General features: G+C 32.0%; 1 protein-coding gene across 2 annotated transcripts in view; it reads left to right on the top strand.

The window, feature by feature from the left end:
* LOC125068941 overlaps positions 1-14,752 on the top strand; it is a 191,329-nt gene that overhangs the window by 52,979 nt on the left and 123,598 nt on the right. For both annotated transcript variants that reach the window (XM_047678332.1, XM_047678331.1), the window contains exon 4: positions 4,138-4,224. In XM_047678332.1, the coding sequence (XP_047534288.1) occupies positions 4,138-4,224 (87 nt within the window). The remainder of the gene's footprint in view (positions 1-4,137; positions 4,225-14,752) is intronic.

The following is a 14,752-nucleotide window of genomic DNA, read 5'->3' as shown; positions in this document are numbered from 1 at the left end:
ATTCCGTTGTAAACAATATCTAAACTAATTTGGAATGAAAGGTTTAATATTTAACAAATATGTCAAAATTTGTACTTCACTACATAGCATAAAATAAAGTCGCTTTCCGCTGTCTGTCTGTCTGTCCCTGTGTATACTTAGATCTTTAAATCTAGGCAACGGGTTTCGATGCGTTTTTTTAAATATGTAGAGTGATTCGAGAGAAAAGTTTATATGTATAATACATGTATAATATAGTAGAGAAACACTCATAATTTTAGAGGTTTCTAATGAAATGTTGTAAATAAACACATTTTTGCGCTTACATTGCAAACGCTGGCTGAACCCTACGAAATAGATCAAAATAATGTACTACAGTGCTGTAGCACCTTAAAATTTTTTACAAAAAAGCTTGCGATGGTATTTGTCTATCTCTTAGGGTTATCCCTATATATAAATAAATGTTTATTGTGGGTTATCCCACAATAAACATTTATTTACCTTTTTTACAAAGTGACTTTACCTTAAATACATTGTGTATTTAATATAGATCAATATATCTCTTTACAGCATGTAATTTAATGAATATTTTTGAAGATATTACAGATTTAAAATGCAGGGACAAAGCGATTTGTATTGGCTAATGATAAAAAAAGTTGTGAACGTTGTATATAAAGACATTTTGTAGTATTTTTAGTATCAGCATTGGACCGAAGTTGCGGCGGATCACTAGTCTTGTATGAAATATAAAATATTTACCATGAGTAAGAGTGACCCCGATCTAATCATATTCATAATTTATACGAATATTATAAATGCGAATGTGACTGTATGTTACTGTTTCACGCTTAAACCGCTAATCCAATTTATATGAAATTTGGTATGGATATAGTTTCAATCAAGGTGTAGAACATAGGCTCCTTTTTTAAATTCACTCCTCGAGGGAGTAAAAGAGGGTGGGTGACAGTTTGTGTACTATAGGTAGGTTTTCAAGGTCAGCTAGTATACCCATAAAAATATCTAATTGTTCTGGAAGTATAAGACAAATTCTCAATCAAAAAGATTTAAAGAAATATAAATGTTTTGTTTAAATTTATCTAGTCTAAAGCTTTTGATTGTAGAGTCACAATATTAGATATAAAAATAACCTACAAATATTACAAATGCAAAAGTTTATGTGTTTGGATGTTTGTTACGCAAAAACTGCTGGACTTGGAATAAAGGTAGCTTATACCCTTACCTAAACTTAAACCTGACCCAGTCGGCCCGCATATGTAAGCGAAACCGCGGCCGAAAACTATTTGTCCCATTGGAAATAATTTCTATATTTCATTTAATAATATATGTAAATTTATATCCATATGGAGAGCATTCGTGCAAACGCAATTCAAGAATCCATACAAATTGTTGATTTATTTACAAATATATAAATATCTTATATTTCTAAATACAATTATGGAAGAAACTCTGTATTGTAGATATATATATCATTCTATGAAACTTAATCATATTTATTGAAGGTTGATTCGTAACGTTTACATTTATGGACCAAATCAACATTAAGTTAAATCAACGAATCGAGAACAAATTAATTTATTTGCAACGTTAAATTGTGATTTAAAAGTTAATTTCGTGGCCAGAGATCGCATTTTTATTAGATAAGGCTCAGTAAACATTTATTTTTCAATTTCACAATAATAATCGAATTCTGAAACATTCCTTTATTTTATTCTATAATAGTAACGACACATTGTCTCACTTGCACTATAAATGGTATAGATTACGCCTCCAGCTTCGCCCATGTGTAAGCGAGATAGATGTTTGACGCTCTTTGTCTTTTTTTGTACTCTGTATTAATGATTATCGGTTGAGTAGTTTAGACGTGACAACGTAACAAATAAATGTATATATTTACCGGGTCAAAGTCTACCTACTTGCTTTGTGTTGATAACTTTCGAACACCATTTAATCTTATGACGTCAATTAATTTGTGTTGTTACACATTAAGTAATTTAAGGAACCTTGTCTCTCCATCCAGTCGTCTTAAACCAAGCAACGTATTGCGTATTTAATTTTGACAATTACCAGGCTCAGGTGACATTCCAACAGTTGACCCAGATGATGGAAACGACAAGTTTGAAATGTTGCTATACATTCATACATGTATAAGCGACCACCCAGTGTGGTCGAGTCTCATTTTTAGTAGTAGTTATGTAGTTGATTACATTTATTACTTATTTCGTACAAAAGCAAAATTGTAACCATTTTCAGAGTTTTAAGTTCTAACTATTTATCAATATATACTCGACTATTTATTTGATTGTAATTATTTCTAAGTTGCATTAACATATGACCTCAAAACCGGATATTAACTAATAATTGTAAATGTTAATCTAGATCAATGTCAAACATTTTATGAATATTCAAAAATCAAATACATATTAAATATTTTATCTCCAATAACTTGCTTAATATGTTAACGTAAAAGATAAAAAATGTATATAACTCGTCGAGAGAATATCTTGGAAACGGCATTAAACTTTTCTCTGAACGCTCACCGAGACGAAATGAATAAAGTAAAACTTATTAAATACAAAATTCTCTGAATTTAACCTTCGGGTATTTATTTTAAATTCATTTGTTCATTGAAATATAACTTAAAAACTTTCGTCCTTAGGATTTGTTGTACAATATAATAAATGATGTCTATATAATACTATAATAATCCCCGCCGAGTGCATATTTTTTTTAATTAATTGCCACGAGAATGAAACAATAAAACGATTTTTCTTCTATAGTACAAAATAGTTGAAATAGAGAATACTAACGGAGCGAGACAACTTGAAGATTAAGTGCATCTACTAAGAATTAGTCACGTCAAAAATAAGTCTCTTCTCTTTCAAATATTCCGTATGAACGAGCTGAGGGGTTGCACGAAATAAGCCGATGTAACTAAATATCATTATTAAATTATGCATTGTTTTCATTCACCCTTAGAATCTAACAGCGTGGCCTATTTGTTATCTCGCTGAGAAAAACCATTTCAACGTTTTCCAGCTCAAACGGGCACAAAGCAACGAAATACCGGGAAAATGAAAACGCGGGAAGACTGAAGTTGTTGAGTTAATCATGAAAGCCGAACGCTAAGCGACTCGGCTCGCTTTTTGTTTTGTCTGCCTTAGGGATAAATGTATGACAACTCGGAGATATGTAAATGTATACTTACATTTGTTTCGTTTCTATTCGCCTTGCACATATCACATTTGAAAATGATATGATATGCAAATACAAACAGGCATGATATTGTTTAGCTGTTTAGGGTGTCTCCTCGAGAATGTATTTGTTAGGTATTTTACGTACATAGATATAATACATTTTGGTAATTTGACAACTCCTTTCATTTTAGTCATATGTGATTTTATTTGCGGTTCTCTGTAAGTTATGGAAGTTTTAATTACAATCCGTTGTTTATATAAACAAATGTGTCCTCGTCTTTCGCATTAATATCAAACCGCTGTCATTGAACATGTAAAAGCTTTGTGCCATAAATAATACTTACTTACATCTCAAATAAAAGTCCTAACATGAAAGCAAATTTAATATAAGCTGTTTGATTTTGGTCAGGGCGACCATTTTCATTGTAGACTTACTCGGCTACTGCACAGGCTTATATTGTACAAGTGTATCCGTAAACACAAGTGCACAGTATATGTCCCCATGCCCAGAATCCGAAATGACATGCTTTTCGAGGTACGGTAATGTAACCACTGTCAAACTACATACTTCGGGCTTCGACTGTGACATTAAAAACCAAAAACTAGATGTAAGCCCGACCCGAGGTTTGTTAGCCACTATTCCAACGAGACAGTTATAAAAAGTGTAAGAGCATCAAACCTGCATAGTAATCAAAATAATAACTGTAACAATATCTGTTGTATTGACCTTGTACGGATTAAATGAATCAATTCAATAAGGCTCTTTTGAAGATGTAATAAGGCGCGATTGCATAAAAAAACAATGTACTAATTAAACCTTGTTTCATTTCCAATACAAACAACTTGCGCTCGTACCTCTTATTGCATTTGTAATCATATTACCACTAATTAAAAACTATGTATGATAGCTGTATTTGGTTTTAAATATTTATATTTTATCCAGTACCAGAATTGGGCGGTCTAACGCGCCGTGCTGCAGGTTGCTCCAGCGCCTTTTCAGCACCGTCACCAGCTGCACATCATGACCCAGGTAAGACACAACAATAACCACAATACACACGTTAACCTCGCTATTAAATATTGCTCTTAAATTTACTAAATGTATTATAACGATTTAAATCTGACGTAATCTGCTTTGAGAGATTCGTATCAAACGGGCAAATAAATTGAGGAAAAATACGTAGAAAATAGCGATAGCATTTCGGACCTTTATAAGGACACCGTAATAAATCACCAAACAAACATAAAGGGTATATGTAGTTTTCGACAACAATTACTCTCAATGATCAGAATGCCTTATTATAAAAGACCTCGTGACATTAATCATTTTAATATCAAACGTAAATAATTCTATGAAGTTGATTTAACGGGAACGTTGAACAAAAAAAAATGATTGGAATGCATAATAATAATTATTAATTCGAAAATCTTTTCGAAGATTCGCTTAAGGTTTAGCTATTGATCGATCAAAAACTGTTGTTCTAAAGAATAACGATCTAATAAATATAATAAAATAGGGTTATTATCCAATTTTATATATAGCAGTATAAATAGTTCATTTGAATGATGAAAACGTTGTCATAAAAAGTATGATTATTTAAAATAAAAATTTTGCATTTTGTATATACAAATTTATTTACTAGTTCTTTTTGTAAGGGTTTTTGTCAACGAATTCTTAGTAAGACAATTTACTTAGTGGTAGAGCTATGTGCAAACTCGCCATATTCTACCGCAAAACAACAATACTTAGGATTGTTGTGTTACGGTTTGAAGGATGAATAAACCAGTCTAACTACTTGAAATAACGTCTTAGTTCCAAGGTTGTGGCCTTGTAAGGAATGGTTATTTTCTTACAGAGGTAATATCTACGTAGTGACCACTTATTATCATGTGGCTGATTTGCTTACCTATATTGAATAAAAAAGAGCCCGGAGTTAGGAAGTTGGCAGCATTACTCTCCTACGCCTCGGACAACCTCGTTAAGCCCTGGCAACGGCCTACAGCGTCTGGACATATAATGAACTATCGTTGAAGGTCAATGGGCTAGACATCTGTCCAGACAGTCTTGAAAATTATTAAAAACTTTGCAGCTCTTTTATTTTTTATGTTATTATTTTCATTTGATCTAGACACGCGGTAGCGTGTCAGCCAAGTTCTAGTAACAGAACTGGCTAGTAGCACCGTGTGTAATATTACACGAACCATTTGGAGCCACTTTTGACCTTCTCATAACTCAAAAACTATTTGACATAGATGTGTCAAATTTGGCTCATATATTAAGACTCGCGAGATACATATGTGTTCCAAATTTCATAAACGCATCTCAAATGGTTATTTAGATATTAACGTCTAAAAATCGTCATTTTTATCACTGACTGACCTATAGATCAAAACTATATCCTACTTCCAGGTGACCTAGAAAGTTCAAATTTGGCATGCAGGTAGATAATTAGGCCAATATAAAGGAAAAAATCTGAAACTGGTAATTTTTTATCATTTTATTATAATTTTTCATTTTATTGGGTCTATAGGAACACTTATATACTTAGTTCCTGTAATAACTGTAATAATAAAAAAATGATGTAAGAACCAGCAATCAAAACTTATGACAGCCGGTCTTCAAGTGGATTTTAAGGTCTTCACGTGAATATATAACAAGTTGAATACCACCCTTAAGTTTTTTAAATCCAAATATTTCCGTTTTAGTACTTATGAGTATAGCCGACTTTCGTATTTATTGCGTTATTAACTAGCATTTAGCGCACATCAATGGTGCCAAATAATTATACTTAAAAAAATAATAATAATAGGCATTTCGGTACACGGCGCGCGACGCGACGCCGGAACAGCGGGTTAGGAGCGTTGCGATTAAACCTTAACGCGGACGTGTCTGAGCGAGTGGCAACCGCGCTCATAAGAATTATTTCAATACCTTCCGATGGAAACTGCCTAGTCTATTCGACTGCATATTTTTTGTTTGAGTATACTAGTATACAACAATAAAAAAGGTTTCGTGAGATTGTAGTAGAGTATGTATATCGTAACTGGAATGATTTAAGTTTGTACTTTAGCGCTACAAACGGGGATCCTTATTGCTTGGAAGAACAGTATCGAGCAAGCATGCTGATGTCAGCAAAGGACTGATGAATGGGTCCAATGGAAAAATAGAGAAGGTACATTGGGGACGTCGATAACAGCAATAGCGCACGTAAAATAACAATTCAATTTAAACATAATTTAATTTGCGAACTAGAAGTCAAAACCAAGTTACAGATATTAAGTAATGTACATATATGTTCAAAGGAAATAATTCTCTATTTGCTTAGCATATTCTACTATTATACACAAATTACAAGGCCTTCGCCTTGACGGTGCTCTTTTCGACATAGGCTCCTCTATATTAAGTAAAGAGCAGGCTTACGTTGGCCTCTCTAGAGTTAAAACCTCAGATGGAGTACATCTTATCAATTTAGGTCCAATTCAAATCAAGACACAAGAGAGCTCTATTGTAGAGTACAACCGTCTGCGCACGTTATACCACCCCTACTTGGCCAAATTAAGTATAAACAGAAAACGCGTAAAAAAAAATCCGGACACTGAATGGGCAATTCACTCGAACATTTTAGAGGTACCTACAAGAAAAATAAGAACGTATCAAAAAAAAGACAATTATACCCCGTAAACGTAGGAAAATAGAATAGCTTAACAAAAACCATTTGGTATTAATTTTGTTATTAATAAGTACCTATTAATAATTTATATACAAAAAGTAGTGATATCCCATCAAAAACATAAATGTAAAAATGAGAGCCAAGTTAAATATTATGATATATACCTTGGTTGTTGACTTCAACGACAAAAGAAGTGAGATCTAAATTTTTGCCAAGTTAAATAGCCCTTCTGAAATTTATTTATAACTACATAAAATAGCATTTCTTCTTATAACTTGGGATAATATATTGTTGCCTAAGGTCTGACTTGGCTAGTTCTTATATGTTTATAAACACAACTTGTAGTTTGTGTTTAGAATAACAAATTATAACTCAGAACATCTAAGAAGAATGGAGGACAGCTCAGTATTGCTCAGTATTGCTTAGTATATACGTACATTAAGAGCTGTGATGGTCCAGTCACTAGAAAACATTAATCTTAACCAGATATTGCGAGTTCATATCTAGACAAGTACCATTGAATATTTGCGTGCTTAATTTGTGTTTATAATTCATTTGTAAAGGCTTAGAACTTACGAAGGCTATAATATAATTCTTATATGAGAACTAGCCAAGTCAGACCTTAGGCAACAATATATTATCCCAAGTTATAAGAAGAAATGCTATTTTATGTAGTTATAAATAAATTTCAGAAGGGCTATTTAACTTGGCAAAAATTTAGATCTCACTTCTTTTGTCGTTGAAGTCAACAACCAAGGTATATATCATAATATTTAACTTGGCTCTCATTTTTACATTTATGTTTTTGATGGGATTAATTGTACTGGGAATTTATGTATGTGTGTAATTATTGTAACTAAATTAAAGACAAAACAAAACAGTCTCTATTCGGATTGCTATCCCATCGTACTGAGGATTAGAAAGTAGAGAGTGTACCAGCGCTTACGCACGCATTCGTTCGCTATAATATCTCTTGCGCATCTACGCAGACTGTTGTGAAATTCGATCCGAAATTATTATAATAAATAATATTTTTTTATGCTATCGGTAGGCGGACGAGCAAATGGGCCACCTAACGGTAAGTGGTTACCAACGCCCATAGACAATTTGTAAGCAATATTAACAATGGTTAATATTTTTTACGGAATGACTTACATCACCAATGTTCCACCGACCTTGGGAACTAAGATGTTACGTCCTTTGTGCCTGAAGTTACACTGGCTCTCTCACCCTTCAAACCGGAACACAACAATACTGAGTACTGCTGTTTGGCGGTAGAATATCTGATGAGTGGGTGGTACCTACCCAGACGGGCTTGCACAAAGCCCTACCACCAAGTGTGTGCCTGTAGTTACATTGGCTCACTCACCCTTCAAACCGGAACACAACATATATAATTAAGTAAAATGAGGAAACACAGCTGAATTTTCTTTGCCTAGATGTACAGATGTTTACATATTGTTTTTTTTTTAAATAAACGCTTTAAGCATCCCTAATTACTTAGCTTAATTTTGACTTAGTCTAATCTTCAGAAATTTGTATACATATATATACGCATACTCCAAAAATATACATTTCGAAATCCTATTAGCAAATGAATATCCACAATGTCAGTGATGAATATTGTCAGATAAATATACGTTTCGCTTGTATGTTATTCGAATGTAACTATCATCTAACAAAAGCCCTATTATGTGGCACGTTGCGGTTTAAATACAGTGAGCCAATTTTATCAATATTATTATGAATTAATAGCAATATTGTTAGTAAATGTTAATGCGAGAGCTTAACACCAATAACAAAGCATAATATTACTTTGTTCCCATCCCATATTCTTCTATTAAAGAAATAGTTGAAGAGCTCGACTCACCAGTTACAATTTCATACGACTTACTTGCTACCTAAGCAAGTGATAAATCCTATACACAATAATCATCTAAAATCAGACTTAAATTCACCGATTCTACCCGGATTATAATCAAGTGTCTTCAATTAAGATCTCGAAGATCTATTCAATGACAACTGAATTAGATACAAAATAAAAAGTCGAGTCGAGTGGTCAACTCGAAGATGTATAATTTAGTTCAAATATCGACAAAAATCTAACGCGGCAAATGTTAACAAGCTAAAATTTATTTGCATTCCATTTAAAAAAGAATCACACGGCTCCTCTATTGTCGGATTGTTATATTTAGAACGAAAAACGAATAACACGCTCTCGTAAACTTTATTCATTCAACGCCACTTTCGTCTACAATTCGGTAGATTTTTTCGGAAACATTCGGTGGTTTTTGTGTTAAATTGTGTATCTGTGAATGACAGCGTACATTTTGTTCCTCGAGATATAAGGATGAAAGAAAATTTAAACAACAAGAATGTTATAGTGTATTCTGATAACAGATAAAGGTTAATAACTGAGTTTTCAGCACTACACAAATCTAAATATAAAATGTATAGATGACTATATTTATTTACGTTATATTACGTTTCGATTTTATAATATTGAATAATAAAGAAAAAATGCAGTTCTCGTTCTATCAAATTATCTCGCTACTATTAAAATTTCACAAAATCGTTTCTTAGTCCGCTCTTACGAAAAGAGAGTCTGATATAAATATTGGGTTAATTTCATTTATTCTAATTTGTAGCAGAACTCGGTGGAAATTAAAGCAAACGCTTTAAATACCCCAAGTAAGATGATTATGTGTTTTTTAAGAGAAACATGCAGATATAGCAGTTGACGTTGAGATTCATTTGTCGTGTACATATTTTAATACAAATAATATTTACTTGGTGTAAATATTACGTATAAAACATCCGAGGGGTGATTAAATAATGAACAACTCAGTTTATAGATCCTTGGCATATCTTTCAATTTAATCTTTTTTTAGATAGGTAATATAGGCGGACGAGCAAGTGGGCCACTTGATGGTGATCGCCATCGCAAGATGTGACAATAACAATTTCTTACATTGCCAATATGCCACCAACATTGTGAACTAAGATGTCCCTTGTGCTTGTAGTTACAGTGGCGCACTCACTCTCCCAATTGGATCACAACAATACTAAGTAATGTTTTTTGGCGGTAGAATAGTCGTGGAGGGGATGGTACGTACCTAGACGGTCTTGCACAAAACCATTCCACCTTTTTAACCTTTAACAATTTAAAACTGAGTTACAAAGAAAGACCCTATAAGAATTTTACTTTATTATTAAATTATTAATTTTATTTACAAGCTACAAAGTCTTAAGAGTATTAATAAGAGTTACTCAACAAGTAGAGATTTTTTGCTGTAATAAAATGTTCTAGCTTCGAATTAAACGCAGTAGATACGATAGAATAAACTTGTAGCAATGATTTCGAGCGAGATCTCTTTAATGCTCAACGTTGTAACTTCTTTCAACCCTCAGTCGACAGTCGGTTAAGTAATTAATTCTTTTGCCGGCCCCTTTGAATAAATCACTTCACAGCCAACTTGAACATTATAAAAGTTGTCTTTTAAATTTTAAATACTGTATTCAATGATTCATGATATCTTTTTGTACTTTCGTCTTCTCTTTTGTGACAGGACGGCTCTACGACGATATAAATCTGTATTTGTTTAACACTTTGTTAACTTTACTTTATAAAATGATATCATTTGCAAAGTTTATCCAATTATGTAGTAAAAAAAATACAGTACAATTTATTAATTTATAAAAAGTGAAACGTAAGAAAAGCAAGTTATTATTGTATACATAAGTTGTCACTTCGAATCTCGGAATTCTTTCTCTACTTTATCCCAAGTCACTACCAATAAACACGTCCCGGTGGTCCCGCGCTAAAGAACTACTTCTGCAAACTTATTTTGCACTTGGAAACGTTAAAACTACGAGGTAGTTTATAAACGGAGATCTCTTCGCTCCCTAGCGGACCCTGAATTAGCTGCATTAGATCTCTAAAGTAATAAGTTCTTTAAAACACTTTAATTGAAGAATAACTTAATTTGAAATGTACATGTCCTTTATGTATATGTTTGTCTATTACGTAAAACGAAAGTTATTTAGTTTCGGCGTTTGTTTCGTTTGAAGTGTATAAAATTGTAACTATAAATTTACATGTTAGAAAACTCGATAACAATGATTCGTGTAAACTAGTGAAAACTCGATATGCATAGGTTTGTCTAAAAATAAAACGAACGTACGAGGCCTGAATAAAAATAGCTGAAAGAGGCCTATTATTAAGGCAATATTCTGTTACGCGCTCTGAATTCATATTCATCTACTGAAATGTCAGCCTCCGTTTTACTTCGGTTTAGTTAAACAACTCCTTCTATATCTTTTGTTATTTTGAAATTCGAATGTTTCATAAAATATTTGTAAATGCACATAAAAAGGTGCGTTTTCACTGAAATATTTGTTCTGCTATTCTTAAAAAAAACCATTGATAATTATTCAACGTTAAGAGATGATTTGTTAGAATTTAAGGGAATTAGTAATTACTGATAGTTCTGCCACCAACTCGTATAATCTCTACATAGTATAAAACAAAGTCGCTTTAAGATGTTTTAAGCTTCCCAACGGATTTTAATACTATTTTCATCAATAAACAGAGTTATTCCAGATGGAGGATTGTCTATGTACAATGCTTGCAAATTATATGTAAAGGAAAGTAGGAAAAAACAAGAGATTTTCTTTTTATGTTTGTTTTCAATCTAAAAGTTGTATTATGTCCGTATGAAGCCGGGACGGGTAAATAGTAATATAACCGAATATTACTTTTATGAAAACGGAATTGATAGAACATATAAACATGATACAATATCATATCATATCAGTATCGTACCAGTACCGGTATCATACCAGTCAATGGAAAGCAAAAAACGCTTAAGTACCGAAATATTTTACCATTGACGATATCATTAAAACAATTAATAATTTCAACACTCCTTAAATTGTATTGTAAAATAAATCACTGTACGAATAGATCATTATGTAATATTTTGAGGAGCAAATTATGTGTACAAGAATAAGTCTACCTACATATTTTGGAATGCAAATAAAAGTCTTTCAATGTAATAAAATTCAGATATTTAAGCAGAAAGGATAAAGTATGAGCGCCGTAAAATATAGCATTAGAAAATATCGTTCAAAATAAAACGTTATTTTATTTTATAAAACAAAATATCCAATATGTGCGAGTCAATTCATTTGAAGCAGATTTACAGCTATCGATATAAGCGGTCGCTATTCCAATGTTATTTTTCGGTGAAAATATTATTTGTTGGCGGATAACACGATTTGTACTATTTCCACGCCATTGGGAGACGGCTGATTCGCGGTATAAATATTTGATACCAAGTTACTTCATGTTATCCATGCTGTCGGCTATCAACCTGTAAAAATAAAAAGTATAAGTCAAAAAACTAAGAATGTTCCATAAATGGTAGTAAATTCGAGTATATGTGAATTATCATCAAGGCACATCTTAACTTATGAAATAATAATTGATTTTATATTGTATGCCGATTCAGGATTCTGGGTTTAGGCGCACAACCAACGGTTTTACCTACATCTTAGTATTACACATAGAATTGTAAAAGTAACAATTTCATCACATCGGGCTGATACTGTGAAATTTTGACAGAAAAACATTTCAATACAGATATGGTGGTCTAGCAGAACAACCGACGCTGTAAATTGTAAAGATGACTATTGTAATGTGGAGGAAGCAGTGACAAAAAAAAACTTACTAATATACAATTTGGATGGGTGGATATTATATAGTACTCGATCATTCCAGAACGGCTGAATGGATCTCAATGAAATTTGGCAAGGAGATAGATTATAGTCTGTTATAGCCCATACGTTACTTTGCGCGATGTAGTATTTCCTACATTTAAATTAGCTTCAAACAGAAATATCGTCTGGCTACAAATTAACATGCTTAAAAAGAACTCGTATCAAATGATGTAACCCTAAGGTCGATGGCCGCTGCCCGCCTTTGGGTTTAATGTACCCAGAATCAGTAATTACGTTAATGACAGAACTCCTAAGAAGATTTTATCATATTTGCTCAATAGTCTACCAGCACACATCAGACACGAAAGCGCTAAAGTAAAAAATAAAATGAAAAAATAGTGGCAATTGGCAGTATTATCATAAACTTTATATTACAACAAAATAATTAAATTATAATACTAATAACGTAATAATTATAAAATACCATATTATAGTAATATCATTTATAATACGCAATAACTTAATATTTGACTCACCACACACAGTCAAGTCAAACCACTAAACCAGTTTTGTGGGAAAATGTTACCTACCTAATATTTGTTGATAAATAAATTAATAATAACAATAAAATTTCACTTGTCTTAATCGAATGACAATTCTATAATTTGTTACCATAGTGGTAACTAACACTAGCGTGCACTATAACACCTCTCGCGTTTCATTTGATTTGTCTGTGGGTGGTCGAAGCATTTTTTTTTTTAATATTAATAAGTGTAAAGTATAAGGAAATAGTGTGTAGTTTCGTATTTCAAATTATATTTCAATACATGTTATAAAAGGCAGTCTCAACCTGATGGACATATTTGCTTAGCTTTGTGTTTTTGTCGTAGTAATATAATAAACCAAGTCCGTTGTTTCGTGAAATTCCGATTAAATATTCAAATACAGTGCAAAGTCAAATTATTAGTTTCATAAAAGCGTTACTTACTTAATATATATATATAGAGTTAAATCTATCAGTTTTTTAACATTTGCTTCGAATCTTTAGTTTAATATAAAGGTCATGTGCTACCTACATTCATTACAGTCGTATGGACAACAAATTGGACGGACAATGTATTGTTAGCCTCTGTATTGTGAAAAATTAACCAACGATAAATTATCCATTACAAAAATAAGCAAATACAGAAAAATATGAGGTAAATTTATTATTCAAATTACAATAATAAATATTAATTCCGATCTGAATATTACAACACCATTTCAACAAATGGTTATCGACGCGTTTGCTTTATTTCCGTTCATTCATTTGTTTACACTAGTTCTGTTTACAAGTTATTTTAGTATCTCATAGTTTATGCTACAAAAGGTCATATGTAACTTGCAAATGAATAAATTTTCTGTTTTTGTATTTTGAACGCATATCACGTAAATAGTTATTAATTTTGATCTATCTCTTTTTATAATTTGATCCTACTGTATTCTGTAATATTATTTTTGCTTCTTGCGATTGACTAGTAGATATCCCTAAATTTACATATGAATTATTATTTGCGGAGTTCTAACTAATCCGCAGTATATGAAACTAACGACTGTGTGCGAACACTCAGCAGTGACTATCTTATAAGAGTGCAAAAATGTTCTAGGTTCGTTTCCGTATCGGTCCGATACGAATTTTAAAATCATTGCCCTATTTAAATAATATATATATTTACATAGATACATACAAACAACAAAGGTTATAACTACCCAGGCGGGCCTGCATCCTACCACAAAAGTAAAGAAACGTTTAGGTAACATTCGTCATATTTATGTATATAATTTATATATATATAAATACAAGTTATTCTCGTATTCACTTACAATGCTAAGTTAAAGTGGTATTCATAATAAATGTTTAAAGTTACAACCTAAGCTAAATTTTCTTAGCTTTCATCTTGGAAATATTGCGTTCAAATTCAAATGGAAGATATATTCAGTTTTCACTATAAAGCGTTTTATTCTTTTCGCCATGTGTCGCGTTTCAATTGCAAATCGATGAAATGCGTCTTGCAAATATTTAATAACCTGTAACATTATTTTCGACAAATATGTTTATTTTTAGAAACTTATTGTACCGATCTCTCCTAACATTTATAATTTATTCACAAAGAGACAATTTTTGAA

The sequence above is a fragment of the Vanessa atalanta genome, chromosome 14 (genome assembly GCF_905147765.1).
Source record: "Vanessa atalanta chromosome 14, ilVanAtal1.2, whole genome shotgun sequence".
In the NCBI taxonomy this organism is placed as follows: domain Eukaryota; kingdom Metazoa; phylum Arthropoda; class Insecta; order Lepidoptera; family Nymphalidae; genus Vanessa; species Vanessa atalanta.
Note: the sequence above shows the minus strand (reverse complement) of the source record. Positions and strands in the feature narration are given on the sequence as shown.